Here is a 23,250-nt window from a genome sequence, read left to right as displayed (position 1 = left end):
ATCTGCAACTATTCTGAGCTGTTCTGAATTTCAATTATATTTTAAAATATTTTGTGCTGTCGAATCCAGTGGATTGTACCCAGGATTCATATATATTTATACATATACACATACACATATATAGTCTATATAATATATATTCCATATATATTCAACATATATATGGCCCACATATATATTCAGTCTCTGAAGATCAAATCTTAATAAATTATCATCTACCCTTCAAATTCTATCTTTCTGTACCTAACTGTGATTGAGATATGAGAAGACTGACTACATATCACCGACAAAATAAAATTATACTATCAAAATCATACTATAACATAATACCACTTTCTGGAAAAAAAACTACCTGTAATTTTCATAACAATACCTTATGGAATTATTTTTTCATAATATTTAGTATTTTACTACTGCTAAAATCTTAATAGCCTACATATGCAACTGGATCATTAAAAATTATTAATTCTGCCAGTATGGAGATATACCTGTTGACTTTATTAAGCCATGGCTTACTGATAAAATGTTATTAATCAAATTTGTTGTGCTATTTTTTTGAGCATGCAAACCCAAATCGAAGAAGCCTTAGGAGAAAAGTATGGGAGAGGAGGGGACTTTAGGAGATTTAGATTATGCAATTTAATTCTTAGGTCCATGAAAAAAATCTACAAAATAAACCCTAAGTAATCAAAGTAGAAAATTACTGACTTAATTATTGCCCTCACATAAAATGAAAAATAATCTCTATGATACAACAGAATAACCCTAAGTTTTATGACAGATTTGCTAAAAAAAGCAAATTCTCAAACTGACAAAATCAAATACACATGTGCAAAAATATTTTTTCAAAATTTGTTCTCATTAAAATTATCATAAAAGTAAGTATCCCTTACTGTTTTATAAAATTTAAAAGAAACTGCTGTTTCAAGATGTTGGTCTCAGGAATAAAATAACTTCTATTTGATAAAAAAAAAAAAAACTCTGTAAGTTTATGAGAATAATAATATACTTTAAAAAATGTTTTCTTAGTAAGAATAAGCAAATTAAATGGTGTATGTGCACATGTGCACGTGGACACACACACACATACATAAATCCTCACACAGCATAAGTACCCTTTATCTGAAATGCTTGGGACCAGAAGTGTTTCAGAGTTTGGATTTTTTTGGATTTGGGAATATCTGCATTATATATACTTACTGATTTAGTATCCAAAATTTGAAATGCTCCAATGTGCATTTCCTATGAGCATTATGTCAGTGCTCAAAACATTTCAGATTTTACAGCATGTCAGATTTCAGATTTACAGATTAGGGATGCTCAACCTGTGTATGTATGTTTTCAGTATGTGTGCATGTGTGTGTGCGTGTATACTAAATGCTTAAGAGGATATTAAATGTTTAAAAGGACATCAGTTCTGGGCCAGGCATGGTGGCTCACACCTGTAATCCCAGCACTTTGGGAGGCCAAGTTGGGCGGATCACGAGGTCAGGAGTTTGAGACCAGCCTGGCCAACACAGTGAAACCCCGTCTCTACTAAAAATACAAAAATTGGCCAGGCAAGGTGGCAAGTGCCTGTAGTCCCAGCTACTTGGGAGGCTGAGGCAGGAGAATCGCTTGAAGCTGGGAGGAAGAGGTTGCAGCAGGTCGAGATCATGCCACTGCACTCCAACCTCAGCAACAGAACAAGACTCTGTCTCAAAAAAGAAACGAACAAAAAAGGATACCAGTTTTGTAATATATGATGATTCCACATGTCATTCTGAAGTATTCCACACATATTAATACCTTAGAAAATAATAAATTCATTTTTCCTTTAACTAAAGCATGTACTACTGGTTTTAAAAGGTAGTATTTCACATGCATATGGTGCCACCTTGTGGCAGTTGCAAGTCTTTGTGTGTCTACATAAAATTATGGTTCTTACAGAAAACCAAACACCACATGTTCTCACTCATAGGTGGGAACTGAACAATGAGATTACTTGGACTCGGGAAGGGGGACATCACACACCGGGGCCTATTATGGGGAGAGGGGAGGTGGGAGGGGTTGCATTCTGAGTTTTACCTGATGTAAATGATGAGTTGATGGGTGCTGACGAGTTGATGGGTGCAGCACAACAACATGGCACAAGTATACATATGTAACAAACCTGCACATTATGCACATGTACCCTAGAACTTAAAGTATAATAATAAAAAAATATATGGTTCATATTAAATAACTGCCATTTTTTTGACAAGTTATGTGTATAGGTTATTGAGTAAAAATCGTTAACATAAAATCAGGTTTTTTTTCCAAAATAACCTTTGAAAAAGAACATTTTTCAGAATGTCTTCAAGTGGATATAATTTAAAAGGAGACTAAGTCAGAAACCCTAGATTGTCTGCTAACTATACCACTATCAAGATACTGAATCTTAGACTAACTGTATAGCCATTCTGGACCTCAGTTTCCATATCTTTAAAGTTGTTCAACTAATCATTAATTAAGTCACTTTCATCCTAAAATTTTATTTGATTTTAGCTTTAGAAAATTATGTTTCTGTTTTTAGCACCTTAATATAAAATATAGGCCTGTTTATGACACACTTTATCTCTTTTATTAATATGAGTTTGGTTATGCATTTTGCTTGAATTTTCTTCAGAAAAAAGTCTTAATTTATTCTTTTCCCTGTCCAAATAGCCTTCCCCTAAACAATACACATCAAAAAGATTTCATTGAATTATAAAGAAAAGTAAGCTAAAGTAACTGAAAACAAGTTTTGAAACATTCTGTAAAGATAAGTGTGCATGCATTTGATAAGATGTGGTCAATGGCAAATCAAGTTCCCAAAAGTTACTGTGGAAGAAGTTCCTCCAAAGCTTTTAGAATCTTGGGTGTTACTCTGATAAATATGAACTAGCACAAGGTCAGAGTTTGGGCAGCTATTCCTACCATAATGTGGATCAAATACTACCCTGTACTGCAGACGTGGCACCTCAGATTTATCTGAACTACCGCTTCATTCTTCCATTATCAATCATCAACTCAGTCCTGTTTCAAAATGTCTTTTCCTAAAGTATCTCTTCTTATTCAATCTCTCTGGCATCCATTTATTTCAGACACTCAACTTCCTAGCCCTACATGCTAAAATATCCATCACAGTATCTTGTTTTTTAGAGACTGGTCTAAGAGCTTGCATCAGAATCACTTGGAATGCTTGTTAAAACATGTCCTTCCCTAGACCCCATACCATAGACAAATACTGTCCAATAAAAATATATGAGTCACATACATAATTTTAAATGTCATGGTAATCACACTGAAAATTAACTAAAAAGAAGCCAGTGAAATCATTTTAATAATATATTTTATGTAATCCAATGCATGTAAAATATTCTTTTAAGATGTAATCAATTAGAAAACATATCAACATAATACTTTATATCCATTAGTTTAGATATCTTTGAAATTTGGTATTTTACACTTGCAGCATGTATTAATTTGGATCAGCATACTTCAGGTGCTTCAGTGTGGCCTGAACCAGTTCTAGAGAAGGTGGAATAAAAGCCAGGAATTTACAAAACACACAGGTAATTCTTCGACATGATCGAGTTTGAGGTTACTACCCTAGACTGTCCTGTACACAATCCATTCTACAACTATTACTGAATTAACATTTTTTAAAAATGCCCTTTAATTATGTCAGTCCTAAGAACCTAGAAAACCCCCTGGTACCCCCTATAAAATCAACACAGATGGGTATTCACAGTTCTCTAAAAGTGACCTCATTCATCCATCCAACCTACTCTTCAATTAGAAAATGTTTTGGATTCTTCCATAAAGCTTTCCTAAGCAAATATTCATTCATTCAACAAACATTTGTTGAAAACCCACTAAATGCCATCATGGATCTTACAGGTGTTAAAAATAAATAAATAAAATAAACATGGAAGTCACAGTTTAGATATACATCAAGGCCAACTGCCCATAACCACCTAACCGAAAGCTTAAGTCATCCTGATTTCCCTGAAATGCTCTAATCATAAACACAAAACACAAGCTTTACATTTTTGTTAGTATGATTCTGTGAAATTAAGCCAATCAGCTATAGACAAATCAACTTAAACAGCTGTTTGCCCCCCCAAAAAAATCTTAATGTATAAGAACCAATAATGGAAAAGCTCCAAATGCTTCCTCCTTTATCCTTATAAGCTGTGCCATTACTGCTGAGTACAAGCTTCTTACCACCTTTCCCGCTTGGTTTGAAGTCTCCCAGATTCTGATCTGTACTTTTTCTATGACAATAAACTTTTAGTTTCATCTTAATTTTATTTTTGATACAAGAAAACAGATCAGGTATAACATAAATCATTATACAATTTTTTACAATAAAAGAAATGCTCTGAAGTAGCACTATGAATGCTATGAAAATACTTCAGAGAAGTCCTTATACAGTTCTGAGGGGCCAAAGAAAATGTCTTTAAGCAAAGTAACATTTAAGTTAAGAAAGAGTGTGAATATAATTAGTAATCTGAGCAGATAAAGTGAAATTTCTGGGTAGAGAAGGAATGTACATTATGGAAAGCACTAAGGTGGAAAACAACATGGAGGTCCAAGTTATTGAAAGGAGCAGACAGACGAGGAAAGTAATCTGATAGGGGGCTTCCCATGCAGGCAGAAACCAGATAAGGCCAAACTCATGAGCTTCCAATTTTCATTAAAAAAAAAAAAAAGTATAAATATTTAAACCAAAGTAGACTACAAACTCCTCAAAAGACACAGACCATTCCTTCTAAACCTCATGTCTTATGTCTCCTCATAGGGTACAGATATTTAGTACTTCCTCTGTACACAGAAAAATCGTAATTGTGCCAGTCTTTTAATTTCTAGAATTTCCAGGTTATACTAAATTATTTGTAGCTTCAGGTAACTTAAAAACTACAATACCATGAAACTCAAGAAAATCTTCCCGGAAGTGCTGATTTGTTAACATCAAGTTCCTTAGAAACGAGAGGCAGTTTTTATGTGGAAAAACATGGGCACCATGTTCTACCAGCGTGATGCCAAAATTCTAGCCTACCCAAGCTCCCAGTGGAAGGCGTGAAGGACATCTAACTCTCTTGCTTCTTACTCCTCACTTTCCCTGATACTGTTCTTCATATCAAGGATTGTGATTGATACACATAGAGATGAAAGGATTTAAGGAAAAAAATTTACTGGGTCAAGTCAGCCTGCAACCTATCACATCCATCCCTTACTCTTCAAACCGATCAAACATGATATACAACACTGTACAGGCAGAATTCTAAGACAGTTCCCCACATTCCTGGCCCCTAGAGAGCACATCTACATAATCCTCTCCCCGGAGTTTGGGTAGGAAAACTACAAATATGAGCAGATATCACTTCTGGGAATAGGTTCATCAAAAGGGAGATGTGACTGGGTCTGACTTAATCAGGTGAGCCTTTAAAAGGGGCTGGGGTCTCCCTGAAGTCACGGTGATGGGAAGTGTGAGAAGGCTTGTGGAAGGGCTAGCTGACAAACATACAGCTGGCCTCTGGCCAACAGCTGGCGAGACAAAATGGACCTCAGTCTAACAACCCCAAGGAAATTCTGCCAGAGGGCTTAGAAGGAACCCAAACCTCAGATGAGATCCCACTTGCAGACCCTTCGATTTCAACCTTGTGTGACTGAGTAAAGCAGTCGTCAATGCCACGTCCAGACTTCTGACCTACAGGACTGAGAAAACGAATAGGTGTTGTTTTGAAGCCACTGATGTGTGGTAATTCGTTATGCAGCAAACGGAAAACTAACAACACTCAAGTGTTTCTCTTATAATGTCTGGCAGATATGAAAGTTTTTCAGGCGTCATTTTACAAATATCTTCCTAGCTGCTTTAAGAATAAACTTCTTTCAAAATGGACATGAACATTAATTGTGCAATATCTCCTTAATAATTCTCACCCTTTTCAATGAAAAGTCATTGAGTTTGGTGAGTCAAGATTCACTGAAAAATTCTTCAATGTTGATGGGCCTCTTTGGTGAGGTGACATTATTCCTGTCCTGCCCCCTAAGGGTGGGCAGGGTGGACAGAACGCAGCCTGGACTTCCGGATGCAGCCCCCTACCGCCCGACTTGCCTACCCCGCTGGCCTCAGAGGGGTGGCCCTAAGCCCAGGACAGACGTGGACAAAGGGCAGAAAAAAGCATGCAGTTCTCTTTAATCCCTAACCCAATTTCTCGGCAAAAGCCGCGTTCCCACACAGAAGGCTAACCCTCTAAAGCTGTGGGTTGGCTGCCGTGCACGCAGTCGCTTCAGGAATTCCCAAAGCATCTAGCGGAAGTTTAGACCTTTCACTAGGGGTCACATGGGCCAGTTCGGGCGCAGCTGGCAAACAGTTCCTTTCAGTTTGAAAGTATCTTTGAAACTCGGAAACTGTGCTCCTTGGTCTTTCAGTTCATATACCTAGAGAGCGGCTACTGAAATTGGAATCGTCATCTTCTTCCCTCGGCCCCAACTAGTAAACCACGACCAGAAGACATAACCTAACCTACCGGAGTGTCACACCCGGCAAGCGCGAGCAGCTCCACCAACTGGGCCTGCGCAAACCGGCCGCTCCCGCGAGATCGCAGGAAGGCGGAGAGAACTGGCAGGACCCCGCCGCGTGGGGCGGGGCTTAGAGGCTCGTCGCGCCTGCGCAGAGGACCGGACGACGTGCTGCGTCGTTACTTTTGAAACGCTTGGCGGGGAAGTGCTGTGGGAGCCGCTGTGGTTGCTGTCCGCCGAGTGCAAGTGCGTGCCTTTGTTTGTGTCCCTGGCCATGGCCCTGCAGCTCTCCCGGGAGCAGGGAATCACCCTGCGCGGGAGCGCTGAAATCGTGGCCGAGTTCTTCTGTAAGTCCTCGCGCAGGCCAATATATTGGGGGGAACTGAGTCGTGGCGGCTCAGTGGGCCTACAGCTCGGCCTCTGAGACCGGAGAAATAATCTGGGGAGCGGCGGCTGCAGGCTGTTCCTCCTGACGCATTGCTGTAACGTGGAGCTGCAGGCCTGCATGCTGCTGGGGCCTACCTCGCGGCGTAGCCTCTTCCAGAGCGTTTCTTCCTTTAAGTGCAGATCCGTCCCACCTCCCACCCCTTACTTTCCAATACAGGACACAGTGTGACTGGGGTGGGCCCCAGTGTAGGGGGGTGTGTGTGTGTTTTTAACTGCGAGAGCACCCTCACCCTCCCACTCTAAGTGATTATTAGGCATGAGGCTGGCGGTAAACAAGACTTTGGGAACCCTTGTTCTCGAACAGGCCAGCTGCACGTTGTAAAGGAACCTGGCAGGATTTGGGAGGGAAAGGGGAAGATACAGGCTTGTCTGGAGCAAAGTGACTATTCAGTCAGTTGCTAACTCGAATGCAACAGCCTATTTTGACATCCTCTAGCCTCATAATCTGAATTTGGACTTGGATTACAATGAGGTGAAATTTGGCAATAGTAGGTTGATACACTTTGCTTTTTTTTTCCTTGGCACGTGAAAACAATTCTCTTTTTTACTTAGATGCAAGGATTTTTAATGCCACTTTGTACCTACTCTGCTTTCAGCAAGATACACGTGTGTTCAGTCATTTATAGCTGTATAGCCTAATGAAAATATAGCCACATCTAAATATATTTTATTTTCCAGAGTTATGCAGTGATAATGAATTTTCTGTAACATTTCTTTTGCTTGCAGCGTTCGGCATCAACAGCATTTTATATCAGCGTGGCATATATCCATCTGAAACTTTTACTCGAGTGCAGAAATACGGACTCACCTTGCTTGTAACTACTGATCTTGAGCTCATAAAATACCTAAATAATGTGGTGGAACAACTAAAAGGTATTTAATCATTGGAAACAATTTGAGTCTTGCAGATTTTCTAGCATCTCAAATAGTCATTTTTCCGCTCTGCAAATAGAAGTGTACTCACATCTCAAATATATTTTAAGTTGAGAGGAAGCAAATAATATATAAAATGGAAGAAATCCACTCTTCCCCCACTACATTGTGAGTGGGCTGAATATTTTGATGTTAGAAATCTGATATGGCTGAATAATAGTCTTCATCAACTCCCTTAGAAGTGACTTTTGCAGTTAATGTGGCCAAATGGAACAGGTTGGAATTTTACATAATTATAATGGTGTTCACTATCTGAGAAAATTTATACTACATATTCTCAGTATAATGTATTTTCTGTAACTAATTAGTTTTCTGTAGTCTAATGTTATCATTAGATTAAGATCAAGGAAATTGGATTCAACCAGATAAACTTCAAAAAAAGAAAAAGGTTAGCTGATAAATGACAGAACACTCATAGTTTTTTTTGTTTTGTTTTTCACGTATTTCTGTTTGTCGTTTTCAAAAACTCTGCCAGTGACTCAGTAAGCCTTTTCTGTCTGAACACTTGTTTTTCTTTAGTTCAAGAAATTGCTGTATTACCTGTCGGGTGAATACTTGTTCTTCATCTATTTCTTTTTCCTTTCTGGAATTCCTGTTAGTTTCTCTTTCATGTTACCCTCCACTTAGGATTCTTATTTCTAATTTTTCAAATGTTTCTCCCATTTGATCTTCTAACATTTTCAAAAGTACTACAGTGGCCATTTTTTTTTTTTTAATTTAGAAATTATTTCTTTTGTTGTCGACCAGAAATGTATCTTTGTTTTACCGTTTTTATTGCATTTTTACTAACCCATTTTTAATATGCCCTTCCGATAATGCCCGTGTGAACTTTTTTAGCTTGATAACTCTCTTTCAAGCTATACTATCCTCTAGATAAACTGTTAACATTACCTTGCCTTTTATGTGTACAGGAGTGGAATGCCTCAACAACCTGTGGATGTCAGGTCTCAAATTGACAGGCAAGGGAAGATAGCCCTGTTGACATTTTGGCCTGGATATTTCTTTGGTGTGGGTGCTTTTCTGTGTGTTACAGAATGTTTACCAACATCTATGGCCTTTACTCACCAAATGCCAGTAACAAACCACCTTGCTCTGACAACCAGAAGTGTCTCCATAAATTATATTGCCAGATGTGCCCAAGGGGCCAAAATTGCCCTTGGTTGAGAACTTCTGCTGTAGTAGATTGGTATTGTCAAAATAGCAAGATGAGACCTCTTTTGGTGTGGGAATAGACCTCTGTTCTCAAGTGCACACAGGAAAGACATTGACAGGGGTGTCCACCTCTCCCAGAGTTGCATCCAAAATTGGGGATCAGGAATAAATCATCTGTAGTGATTCATAGGGCTGCACTGAGATCATTTGGCCTGGAACCTCTAGGCAACTATGGATGTGTGTTTCCATCTTAATTTGCTAGAGAAGCAAGCATTGCCTAAGCCAATGATTTTTAGATTGTCTCCTTTGAGATTTCATTGAAGTCAATGGTTTTTAGGTTGTCTCCTTTGAGACTGCATTGATGACACTTCACATTATGTGTGTCTAGACCTTCCTATTTAACTTCTTCCTTTTATTTTAGTTAAAGTGGAAAAATTGCTCTTCCCTAGAGGCAAGTTGTTCTGTTTGTTTTTTGTTTGGAGTTTCACTCTGTCACCCAGGCTGGAGTGCAGTGGCGTGATCTCTGCTCACTGCAACCTCTACCTCCCGAGTAGCTGAGATTATAGGCGCCTGCCACCGTGCCCGGCTAATTTTTGTATTTTTACCAGAGACATGGTTTCACCATCTTGGCCAGGCTAGTCTTGAACTCCTGACCTCGTGATCCACCCACCTCTGTCTCCCAAAGTGCTGGGATTACAGGCGTGAGCCACCACACCCAGCCAGTTGTTTTGTTTTGAATGTCATTTCCTCTAGCCTTTTTTAGGGTCTTGATCCTGTTCTCTCTTATATTTTCGCTTCTGTGTTTTGATTTTAATTATCCCCATTGGTTTCATCTCTCCAGTTTTAAAGGAAGAACAAATTCCCACCCAGTCTCCTCCTTTTCAGAGTGAAACTCATAAGTTGTTGATAGATGCCAGGGATCACAAGGCTCACAGGCCGCATCCAACAGGTGGCCTGTTTTTGCACTGCCCACAAGCTAAGAATATTTTTACACTTACAGGTTTGTTTAAAAATAAGCAACAGAGACCTTGGTGGACTATATGCCTAAAATATTTACTAATTACTCTGTTTATTTACAAAAACTTAGCTGACTCCTGAATATGCTGTTTCAATTTCCAAGATTACTTCAAGGCTCAATCTAAGCCCCCGTTCTGTCTTTATAATTTCTCTATAGGTGATCTCTGACCTGTGTATAGCTTCACTAGCAACCTCTGTGTAGTCAGCTCTCAAACTTATATCTATCCCAAAGCCTCTTTCTCCAGACTCATATATTCAGCAGCTATATCTTTATGTAGCTATCCCAGAGATAACGTACACTCAAGCATACCAAAAAGTAAATTTAGGATCATCTCCAAAACTGATACTCTTTAATTTTCTCTCTGTCAAATTAACCTGTCAAATTTCTGTTTGGCTAAACCGTCCAAACAGAAATAAAAGAAACTTGGAAGCTGTCCCTGAATCATGCTTCTTCCTTCCTACTATGACTCAACCCATTAAATTTTAACCATGAAATCTCTTACATCTACCTACTGCTTCGTCTCTACCAGTTTATCCTCCTACAAGCTTTCATTAACTCTTGCTTGAATTACTGATGGACTAACTAGTGTCTCTAGATCCCCTCTTTAACATCTCCAGTCCACTTTCCATATCACAGCTAGAATGATAGTTTTGAAATACAAGTCTTAACTGCTTTACATCCTGCTTCACACACAGTAATGACTTCGCTGGTCTTGAAGTGCATATTTTTTAATTTGATACCAGGCTTTGCGTGGTCTGGCTTCTATTAATCTTGCAAGGATTGCATTGTTTTGTTTTGTTTGTTTGTTTCTTGATTGCACTTGTAGTGAGTTGCTTCCAGTCTTCTAGTTATATGCTCTTCCCTTGCTAGTATTTGAGGCCTGTATCTTCTTTCCTATCCTTTTGCATATTTAATGCTGTTTATCCCTAGAGCTAAACTCAAACCTTTTCTGATCTCCCTAAGTGGCTCAAATTTTCCCTCTTTTATGCTCTCATTGCATCTTATATCTCTCTTTCATAGCAACCATAACAATGATAATTTCTCATTTATTGGTGTGATGAGTAGATGAATGCCCATCTCCTACGCTTTTATCTTGGATTAGGATGAAAGTACCACATGTTCGGTATTCTGTCCTTAGCACCAATTACTGTACCTGGTACAGATACTGAGAATTTGAAAACAGAAGTTAGATTATTGATGGTGCAAATTTTCTTGCACGTAGGAGGAGGTCCAAGATAGCAGTGGTAGGTATTTGCTGAGGATAGGGAGTGGGACCTGAGAAGAGAGCTACTTTATGATGCAGTGGACCAAGAAAGATGCCTTCCTTTTTATGTGTTGCAGATTGGTTATACAAGTGTTCAGTTCAGAAACTGGTTGTAGTTATCTCAAATATTGAAAGTGGTGAGGTCCTGGAAAGATGGCAGTTTGATATTGAGTGTGACAAGACTGCAAAAGATGACAGGTAAGTAGGAATTACATTATTTCTCCTTTGATATTTTCTTTCAAAACTTGTTTTTATTACTAATTGAGTTCTAATTATATTGAAATAGTTTTATATAAAATATAGTTTGTTTCTAATTTATATTTTCTAAGATATCCTCAGTCACCTGTGGAAAAGAATTGTGCTCAGTTTAACATATCATTGATTTGTATATATAATATAATTGTAACATAATTGCCTTTAGTCTAAATCAGTAATTTTCAAACAGTATTTATGGTGATATATACAAAACTACACATGATATACTAGATAAACCATTTAATGAATTGTTCTAAGATATTTTTGACTATAAGGAATGATATTAGATTCACACAATTTATGATGTAGCTCTGCTATACTTCCTTTAATGCCATCTACTTCCTAAGACACTTCATAAATTTCTGAAAGTTCCAGACTCCCTGGAAGAGAAGTGTCTGTCTTTATACTCTAATGTTTAGCATTGTCCTAGGCATGCTTTTCTATAAACTGGGAACCATTTCTTATAGTGAAATGTAGTTTACTTCTGGAGGCTTTGGTTTATTTTAGGAAATTTTTAGCTTATAAAATAATTTGATATATAATTTAATATTTTATTTGAGAAAATAGGAAATAAGACATTTAGGCATTACTAAAAGTGCCAAAATCATTATACCAATTGAATATTTTAGATATCATTTGTTATTTTATTTCAAGAGATGCTGAAGTTTCCTGAACTTGAAATGATTGGCAGATTTTCTAGTCATCTGATATTAAATGACCTGACACTAAGACCAGCTCTAAAAGATGCCTGGCAGGATAAATGAAGTAATAAGGATGTACATTGTGCCTACTAGGTTATAGGTCCAAAGGATACTTTCACTCACAGTTTTTACAAACCTCCTTTTTAAAGCACTGCTTATTGGATGTTGAGAGCATTTAATCAAATAAATAATCTTACCACTATGAAATAACTTAAAACCTAAAATGAATTAATTGATTTGATTTTTTTTGACAGTGCACCTAGAGAAAAGTCTCAGAAAGCTATCCAGGATGAAATTCGTTCAGTGATCAGACAAATAACAGCTACAGTGACATTTCTGCCACTGTTGGAGGTTTCCTGTAAGTATTATACAACTTCTTGTTGAATTAAATTGATTGACAAAAAGACTAAGCTACTGCCTTTATCACCCCTTTGTTCAATTTTTCTTGTCAGATTTATGTAATATAAATTGAAGGAAAAACGTTATAAACCAAAATGAATGTATCATAGTCTCCCTTTCCACAGGGAGACCCACAGTGACGTTTTTCTTATGCATACATACCTATGATACAATTTAATATGTAAATTAAGCATAGTAAGAGTTAATAAACTGGAGCAATTATAACAGTATGCTGGCATCACTATTCTTGTGCTTTGGGACCTTTTGTTTGTTTGTTTGAGACGGAGTCTCGCTCTGTCGCCCAGGCTGGAGTGCAGTAGCGCGATCTCGGCTCACGGCAAGCTCTGCCTCCCGGGTTCACACTATTCTCCCGCCTCAGCATCCCGAGTAGCTGGGACTACAGGCGCCCGCCACCATGCCCAGCTAATTTTTTGTATTTTTAAGAGAGACGGGGTTTCACTGTGATAACCAGGATGGTCTCGATCTCCTCCTGACCTCGTGATTCGCCTGCTTCGGCCTCCCAAAGTGCTGGGATTACAGGCGTGAGCCACCGCGCCCGGCCTTGGGACCATTATTAAATAAGATAAGGGTTATTTGAACACAATCACTAAATTGCACAGAAATTAGATACAATATTTTCTTTATTAAGAGAAATGTTCATTGAGCAAAGTAAATTAGTGATTAGAGACCAAACCAAATGACCTTTTCCAGCAGTGAGTTGTTCAAAATAGAAGAGAGGCAACAAGATTAGTTTTACTTTTAGAAAATAATGTACTTTAATGATCTTATCCCCAATTTAGGTTCATTTGATCTGCTGATTTATACAGACAAAGATTTGGTTGTACCTGAAAAATGGGAAGAATCAGGACCACAGTTTATTACCAATTCTGAGGAAGTCCGCCTTCGTTCATTTACTACTACAATCCACAAAGTAAATAGCATGGTGGCCTACAAAATTCCTGTCAATGACTGAGGATGACGTGAGGAAAATGTAATTGTAATTTTGAAATTTGGTTTTCCTGAAATCAAATCATCTATAGTTAATATGTTTTATTTCATTGGTTAATTTTTACATGACGAAAACCAAAATGATACTTACTGAACTGTGTGTAATTGTTCCTTTTCTTTTTTGGTACCTATTTGACTTACCCTGGAGTTAACATCATGAATTTATTGCACACTGTTCAAAAGGAACCAGGAATTTTTTTTGTCAACGTTGTGATGTATATTCCTTTGAAGATAGTAACTGTAGATGGAAAAACCTGTGCTATAAAGCTAAATGCTTTCCTAAATCAGATGTTTTGGTCAAGTAGCTTGACTCAGTATAGGTAGGGAGATATTTAAGTATAAAATACAGCAAAGGAAGTCTAAATATTCAGAATCTTTGCTGAGGTCCTGAAAGTAACTAATAATCTATAAACAATGAAATATTGCTGTATTAGCTCCTTTTGACCTTCATTTCATGTATAGTTTTCCCTAATGAATCAGTTTCCAAATTTGACTTTAATTTATGTAACTTGAACCTATGAAGCAATGGATATTTGTACTCTTTAATGTTCTGTGATACAGAACTCTTAAAAATGTTTTTTTTGTGTGTGTGTGTTTTATAAAATCAAGTTTTAAGTGAAAGTGAGGAAATAAAGTTAAGTTTGTTTTAAATTTGTCTTAAAATACTTTGATACTGGTTTGATGTTGATATAGTTAAATGGTAATTAGAATTGATTCAGCATAGCTATTGAATTCTTGTTCCTATGAAGTTATAGAACTTAAAGATACAAAGTTGAGTGAGTCTTGAGGTGTCTTCAGTCTAATGGATAAACTTTGATCACATCCTATTCATCTCATAGCAATAGACTTAAAGCTATTACTTCATCATTGTGAAAGGATAAATGTCCTTTGGAATTAGTCCAACAATTCTAGTTGAATAAATGTTGATTTTAGTACTTTACTATACTCTTAGCCTTAATATCAGCCTACTTTTCCTTATGTATTTAAATACTATGCTTATTCCTATGCTTTCATTAATACCCTCATCTGGTACATGCTTTCTATTCAGTTCTCGCCTGTTTTTCCAAGGTCAGTTTAAGGCAGATTTGTAAAGTCTTCTCTCATCTCTAATCTAAATCTGACCTCATTTTGTAAAAATTCAGTTTATTAATGCTTATTATTAGACACTCTAAGTTCTTTATGTGTATGAAGTAATTGCAGATAGTCTGAATCTGTTCATTCAGAAATTACATATTGAGCAAATACTGTGAATCAGTGGCAGTTTCTGGGTTCTCAGTGACAAATTTGTAGACTCTTCGTATCTTTATGGAATAAATGGAGCACTGTTATTACCCAGCTAGATGATATCAAGAAAATGGCAAATAAATGCTTCATTTGTATTTTAACTATGTGAGATGTCAGACAAAATTCTGTGAAATCACTATTTTTTTTCCCCAAGATGGAGTCTTACTCTGTCGCCCAGGCTGGAGTGCAGTGACGCAGCTCTCAGCTCACTACAACCTCTGCCTCCCAAATTCTAGCAATTCTGTCTCAGCCTTCTGAGTAGCTGGGATTACAGGCACGTACCACCACGGCTGGCTAATTTTTGTATTTTTGGTAGAGAGGGAGTTTCACCATGTTGGCCATGCTAGTCTTGAACTCCTGACCTCATGATCCGCCTGCCTTAACTTCACAAACTACTGGGATTATAGGCGTGAGCCACCACGCCCAGCTGAAATCACATTTTTAAAGGTTGTGTGTATACTCTGGTCATTTCAACTCAGCTACCATTATTAACAGGATTTAATTCTTAGATTTTTGTATCATTTGCATGGTACTGTTTACTCTGAGGTTTCTGGGGAGCTAGTCATGACCAGTCATTTTAACCCTTACAGATTATATAATCAATTAAGAAATACGCATTTTGGGCTGGATGCGGTGGCTCATGCCTGTAATCCCAGCACTTTGGGAGGCTGAGGCAGGTGGATCACGAGGTCAGGAGTTTAAGACCAGCCTGGCCAAGATGGTGAAACCCCGTCTCTACTAAACATACAGAAATTAGCTGAGCATGGTGGCTGGCGCCTGTAATCCCAGCTACTTGGGAGGCTGAGGCAGGAGAATCGCTTGAACCCATGAGGCGGAGGTTGCAGTGAGCCAAGATCATGCCACTGTACTCTAGCCTGGGCAACAGAGCAAGACTATCTCAAAAAATAATAATTAATAATGTATAAAATACACATTTTGGAGCTGAGTGGGAACCAAACTATGAGCTTTATTGAGGTGAAGCTAGACTGGAAAAGCTTTGCCCTGTAGCTCCAAGTGGACTGTCCCATCCTCTTTCTAGACCTTGAGGCTTACCTCAGGAGAAAGACATTTAAACCAACAGCTGAAAGACTTGTGAGTGGTTTCTACACCATGTTAAAGAGAAGGTTCTAAGACAGCATGATGGGTCTCTAGGCCTGGCCTGGACTCTGGCTCAGTGTTGCTTGCCAATATGTAGAGGGATGAACAGAGGTTAAGCCCATCATGGTCTGAAGTAGAGTCCAGGAGGAATGGAAATATATCTGGCTTTCAGGATCCTTTTCCCAGTGTCATCAGAGAAGTCAAACCTCTGTGAGAATGTCTATGCAGAGGTATAGCAGTCTCATGTATTGGTTGACTTTTGCTGCACCTATCTCATTCTGTTGGAGGGACATTGGTTAGGACTCTGAAAGCCAGCTTTTTCACACTGACCAAAGCAAGTGAAGGCCAAGCCAGACTTTAATGGGATGGGACCAGGAAGTATACTCTTTCCATGGAGGTGGTGGAAAGGGCACCAAGAAGTTTGATGACAGTTATCTAATGGACTAGAGATTGGCAAACTTTTGTAAATGGCCAGGTAGTAAATAGTTTTGCTTTTGAGGCATATGGTCTCTTGCACCTACTCAAGAGGCTGAAAACAGCCATAGACAATACATACATGAATGAGCATGAGTGTGTTCCAATAAGAAAAAAACATAGCTGTTTGCTTTGACCCTAGGGTTGTAGTTTGCCAGTCCTGTAATAGATCACAGTTTGCTCTTTTGGTCACAAATATTCAAACCCTTCCCTAGTTCAGAGCATTTGATATTGTAATATTTAAAGCTCACTTGTAAAACATAATTTGTTGACTGCATCCGTAGTATCTCAAACAGAATGTCTCTCCCAAGTGTACCTAAATTCCATATTCTCCAAAGCACAACTATTTTCTTGACATACTTCCTGACACACCCCACAGTTCACAATTTGATCTGAAAACTTGTTAAGGGAGGCTTTTTGGCATGTGATGCCATAAAAAGAGAGGTATGGGCTCTCCTTTAAATAGAGACATGGACTCTTTATCCTATTGTGAGTCTCATAAAAAGAGACCCTTTTTATCATTTTTTCACTATATGGACATGGATGCTGAAAAATGCTTTTATTAGTATAATGCACTAATGTTTCTTATGTTCATTAACCTACATATTTTGGCATATAGATTCAAAGATTATTAGCACAATAAGGTAAATAACTTCATAGACCATTTCTTCATCTTATTTTCATTTAGTATGTAAAATTTATCTAAAATTTACATGAAAGATCAGAATAGCTATGTAATGCTACATTGTAACTCTTATATTTTCCACCAGATGTCACTAATGCTGTAATATTCAAATTAAGATGACTTACTTTTGGTTCTAAAGGCTATAAGGTTATTGGAAAAGCAATGTTACGCATAGCATTGGAATTTCTGGCTGCAAATATATAAATACATGAGGGGAATAAACACTTAGCGTTTATTATTTACTCATTACGTGAATTTTTATTTAATTCTGATGCTTTTGTGTACAAGTAAAACTGGGGTCAATGGGCACACAAATTGTGTCATGGTTTTTGAAGTTTAATGGTCTCTTCTATCCCTGGCCAAGGAAGTATGCAAATTATGTTGTGGTTTTTGAAGTTTAGATGATCTCTTCCTTCTATCCCTGGCCAAGGAAGTTCATCCTGACTCCCCAACAAGCATAACAAAAGGATTGTTTCATCACCTTTTTCCTCTTACCCTTTACATCCTTTTAGCAATAAAGTGTTCAGAACAAACTGGCTTTCCTTTGCTGTGCTTTGCAAAACTTTTTCATGTTTTATTGGGTGACTTTGTATTTACACTTTCCTCAGATAGTCTGTTGTCAGATGACTGACCAATGACTGAGAGGAACCAAATACAGAGGATTTTATCCTATGGCTAATCTATATTGTCTACAGAATAAATCAGGTATGAATTTGTGAACAGTAGTGAAACATAATTTTCCAACTAATCAGAATTGTTTGTTAAGTAACCTTAATTACTCAGTCTTTGGTGAACTGTTTTTGGATAATTTCTTATTCCTTTTTTTAAATGTATGAAATATTTCTAGTTATTTTGTTCAATGTGACTGATGAAAGTTTATGTTGGAATAACTGTGAAATGGAAACTGTCTACTCAATTTTAAATTTTATTAGTTATATATTTTTTTAAAGTAGATCTTTTAGAGATCTTTCCATTCTTCATAATTATGACTTTTAAAGCCAGCAGTGTTCACTAAGGCTTAAAAAAAAAAAAAAAAAAAAAAAAAAAACCTAGTTGGGCAAGCTACTTAATCTTCATTAGAGTTGACAATTCTGTTCCAATCTGGCAAAAACATTGTAGCCCTAGCAACAAGACTATTAGAAAAGGCCTAGAGAGAAAAATGTCAGAGTTGACCCTCTGATTACACAAGTCGGTTTATGTTACAATGTCACCTATTTTTGTCCTCCACCATGTGATCTATTTTTATACCAGAGAAACATAATATAGTTACATTTATTTGTACAAAGCCCATTTCATGTACATTTATCTGCACCATTTTGCTATGCAAGCTTGTTTACACAAAGGAACTTACATGAGATCAAAGTCTTTTTGTCTTGGAATTTTATCTGTGCTGAAAAAGGCATCCCAAATATAAGCTGGACCACCCCATAGTCCATTTCCTTGCAAGGGAAAGATTCCAAACACTTAAAAAAGCTTTCTAGATATGGACATATCTAGTGGATGCCTAGACATGGATATGAATTTCTTTCTGAAATTACAGTCTCACTGACCAAGTACGGATGCTAATGGTTTTAAAGATTGGATCTGTGATGTGCAAAGTATTTCATATCTAACATTGGATCACTGTGTTCACACTCATAATAGTCGGGGCCTACAGCCTCCAAGTCTAGGAAAGGAAATTCATGGGTATTGATCATCTACTGTGTGCCAGGCACCTTTGAAGTGTTTTATATCTGTTCAGCTGACTCCTAAATGAATGGAGGTTGGGGTTAGTGGGGAAATGGAAGACTTGGGCCATAAGCTGTGGTCTTAGAAACTGATAATGGGACATGGGGGGAGCCATGAGATAAAGGAAATGAAGTCTGAGTTCCAAATGAGGAGTCCTCTGGAGCAAGGAACAGCCCTCAAACCTCAGTTTACAGCTGTGCGGGGAGAAGAGGGTGGGGAGAGAAGGACTGGATCCAAAATGGAAGTTCTACAACTCTGCTGATGCCTCCGTGGCCCCAGAGGAGACCCATAAAGCAAAACCATGAAGAAACACTAGGGAGTCCGAATCCTTTATAGAGCGTCTTTAGCTCGGTTTGTGGGCAGGGAGGGGATCAGACTTCAAATTCATTCATTAAATGCATTATCTCAATCCTCACAACAGCCCTGTGAGAATTGCTATCGCCACTTTATAGATTTAAGAACTAAGATTCAAGAAGGTTAAGTAATTTTCCCAACTGCAAACATCCATAATCCATGTGCTGGCCCAATTCCCAAACCAATAGGAACCAAATCCTTTTATTATATCTTGTTTGCTCTCACAGTCTAGGGGACAGAGGCGGGTTCTCCTGCTCCAGACTTAGCCACAAACAGATGAGAATACCACGTGGATCTCACTCCAAATTGAGGAAGTGAGAACTTGTAGTCACAATATTAGAGTATTGCATTAACTTTTTCATAACACTGCCATTAAATGTACACACAGGGCATTTTGCTTTAAAACAGGAGTATTCATTTTATTTCCAGCAACATTTCTTCTCTAATTCTTTCATTTGTTTTTGTAACCAATGATGTGTTGGAATTTGTGTTTAGCATGTAATCCTGATCCTTCTACTTTGTGAGTTTTAACCAACTTGAGACGATGCAGAAAACAGAAGGAGATTGAAATTTATTATATGTATTATTACCAAAATTACAGCACTCTATAGTAAAGCTGGGTTGGAGAATGAGCCTTTGCTACTCCTTCTTAAGTGAACCAAGCAGCCTGTGGAGTCATAGGTGGAAGGACCAGACAACTTCATTCTTCCTTCTCCAGCCCAACTTCAACCTGGGAGGAAGCCTGGCATGCTGAGTTGCCAAGGGCAAAATTAGAAAGTGCTGTACTTGAGCTCCTACAAGCCATAGAACCATTTCTTCTTTGCTGCTTGGGGTGGACTGAGAGAAAAGGTGGAGAGAGGGCCCCAGAATATTACTCCAGTGCTATTTTCTGTCATCAGGATTGGAACAGAAACCCTAAGAGTGGAGTAACAATCATCCTTCCTGCTATTTGCCAGCTTTTTCATCTCTTGGTATATTACAGTGTGTGTTCCACTGGCATTATGTAAGTTGATTTTAGGTAGCATGATAACAGACTTTTTCTTTTTAAGTTTTAGTTATATATATGTTGTAATCAGAAAAATATGTAACATTTTAGCACATTGTTTATCATGAGTAAAAAGTTAAGCAAAAGATTTTAAAAGTATACACAATATTTAAAAGAAAAATATTATATCAGTATTAGTGTGGGTAATCTGCAGACATGAAGGCCACATACATATGAAGGAAGGTTGGGAAACAATGTCATAACCCACTGGACTTAAGCAGCTTGGAAGTAAGCCAGGGTGGGCTGTTCCTCTCAGCAGGGAAGTTGCTTGCTCACAGGACCGTTGTGTTCTCACTTTCCTAAACCCTCCTTCTTTCCACACTAATTCCCTCCAGAGCTGCCAATGGGCATTTCGCTTTTTGCCAACAAAAGTCTCTAGCAACATTAGTCAGACAGAACTGCATGCAGCACCCTAAGCAGGAAATGTATTCCTCATTCTATTTCCTATTACTAATTATGCTCAGTCATGTTGTCCAGAATGAATGAATGTATTCATTTTATATTCATGTATACATTCATTAATGTATTCATGAAATGAATGCAAAGACCAGATCAATAACATAAAAATATTCTAAAGTTGAACAATATGAAACTCTTCTTATTTTTTAACCCTCCAAAGTAAATTCTCTTGCAAATGAAAGGCCCATAGAAATAAAAGTCAAATTCCTTCATTCCCAATTCTATACAATTGGCTCATTCTCAGCCAGAGGGTCTTACACTGATCCCTGGGTTCCTATAAGTTCAGCTGTAACTTGGGCCAGCTTTCCTAGGAATGGGTACACCTTCTTCAGTCTCTTCAAAATTAATTCAAATTTCTAACTAGTTCAGCTCTCCAAGGGGTAACTAATCGCAAAAGAAACTGCGGCTCCGCTACACAAGTTATTACAAGCAAATTTATGGTCCCCAAGTTAAGTGAATGGTGTAATTTTTTTGACACAGCTGTTGCCACCCAAAGAGCATGGCAGATAACTTAATGGTACCTGTGTTGTAGACAGAAGGACCTGAAAACAGCTGGGTTTCAGTTCCAGTGAAGGCCAGTCAGCTGCGCCAGTGTCAAGAGTTCACAGCTGTAAATCTATATACACTGAGCAGAAACTGCCCATCAACAATTGTGCTTCCACATGTTGTGTATGTCTGTGTGTGTGTGTGTGTGTGTGTGTGTGGTGGGGCGGTGGTGGTGGTAGGTGTGGTGGCAATGCTTCTTGCAAACTCCCCATGTATATTACCTACTTTCTCAGTGAATGGCATTTGAGACATTATTCCTTCTTGGAAAATGTAGATATTCTGGTTTCTTCATGTCTAGCTTTCATGCTTTTAGCACTTCAATGCAAGACTGTGATTAATCTAAATATCTACTCCCAAATATCTTCAGGTGCGTTCTCTCCAGGAGCGTGAAGTCTCTCCTTTGTGGAAACATGAGGAATTGAGTAGTGACCATCACTCTACTCCCTTAGCACTATTTTAACTTGATAATATATAACATTTTATTTGTTCAGATACTAGTAATTGTCACCACTATTGTATAGGCTTTTCATTCCTACCTAGGCAGGCCAGGTTGGTCCCAGCTGACCAATAGTTAACCATAGTCAAAATTTAAAAATATTAAAAATCAAGGATCACAGAAAGAGCTGGTGAGTCAAGCTTACTCTTCTCAAGAAATAAGAGAATGATGTCAAAGCTTAGCAAAGCTTTAACGAGATTCTAGATCTGATGGATTGAAATCGTCAAAAGTTAGTATTCCAAAGAATTAGGTCCCTATAAAGACAAAACACAGTAAATTGAAAGAAGACCCCAGAGACCCTGAACTTCAGGGCAGGTACTTTTTCTGTTGCCCTTTTATTTCTTCCTGTCTCACTTGGACCTGACCATGAGTATGAGTAGAGTGACTGCAGCTGGGGAAAGAAATAGTGCCAAGAGCTGCAGCTGCAGAAAGTTTTGTTTTCATTTTTTTAAATTTTATGGTGTAAAATTAATATACTCATAAGTTAATAAAATGAAACAGTACAGAATGGTACCAAATGAAGTGTAACTTACCCACCTGTCCTCATTTTCCCACTCCCCACTTGTAATCTAGCTCCTTATTTTAAAACATGTTTTGTTCTGTTAGTGGTTATCACCATGCCTTGAAGCATATGTTAATATTCCTATTTTTTTGTTTGTTTTTCAACTTTAGGTCACATCTATTGAAAGATGAGAAACTTAGTTCATATTTCTTTATCCATCTACTCCTGAGTGTTTCTAGTCATATTATTTTTGTTCTACTGGTGGTTATCTTTATAATTTTAAAGAATATGTTCAAACTCTAAATTTTGTTACATCAACGTTAGTATGTTGATTCTTTGCTATAGGAGATAGGAGAATTTGTGTGTGACATTGCTGGCCACATCTCTCTGCTACCTTAACATTCAGACTTTTGGTTTTTTCCATTATCAATTTTAATACTAGTTAGGTTCTCTTTTATAGTTATTATTGTCTTCCAGTTGTGTTGATATGTTGACTCAACAAATTGCAATAGCATTTTCATTATCCTGATTATTAAATTACCCCTTATTGATGGATCAAATAGCATGAGTCTAGCTATTAAGGGGAGAAAATGTAATCTAGTTCACTAAAACTGAACATCGAATGTTCCAAGTGTCAAGATCAAAAAGGAGTCCATAAACTCAATCTTCAAGCCTTCTTATTAAATTATTTGGCCAATGATGTATTTAATACCCAAGAAATTAAACAGAAAACATAAACATTTTTGATTGTGCTTGATTCTAGCCACCCATTCATTTGCTTCTTGACTATGAAGATGTTAATATTTGTTAAAAGATCAGTTTTTCTTCTGTTCTCTTAATTACCTACTTTCTTCAGGAGTCACCTAGTAGA

At 37.7% G+C, this 23,250-nt stretch overlaps 1 protein-coding gene across 1 annotated transcript; it reads left to right on the top strand.

Moving 5' to 3' along the window:
• The first annotated feature begins 5,954 nt into the window (after window positions 1-5,954).
• Window positions 5,955-17,489, top strand: MAD2L1 (mitotic arrest deficient 2 like 1). The gene is made up of 5 exons (XM_023220050.2): window positions 5,955-6,878; window positions 7,705-7,851; window positions 11,423-11,543; window positions 12,556-12,659; window positions 13,501-17,489. Exons 1-5 carry the CDS (start codon window positions 6,806-6,808, stop codon window positions 13,671-13,673), a joined length of 618 nt encoding a protein of 205 aa, XP_023075818.1. The 5' UTR covers window positions 5,955-6,805; the 3' UTR covers window positions 13,674-17,489.
• The last annotated feature ends 5,761 nt before the right edge of the window (window positions 17,490-23,250 follow it).

Source organism: Piliocolobus tephrosceles, chromosome 3, assembly GCF_002776525.5.
Source record: "Piliocolobus tephrosceles isolate RC106 chromosome 3, ASM277652v3, whole genome shotgun sequence".
Taxonomy (NCBI): Eukaryota; Metazoa; Chordata; class Mammalia; order Primates; family Cercopithecidae; genus Piliocolobus; species Piliocolobus tephrosceles.
The sequence above is the reverse complement of the archived record's forward strand: the minus strand, read 5'-3'. Positions and strand labels throughout refer to the sequence as shown.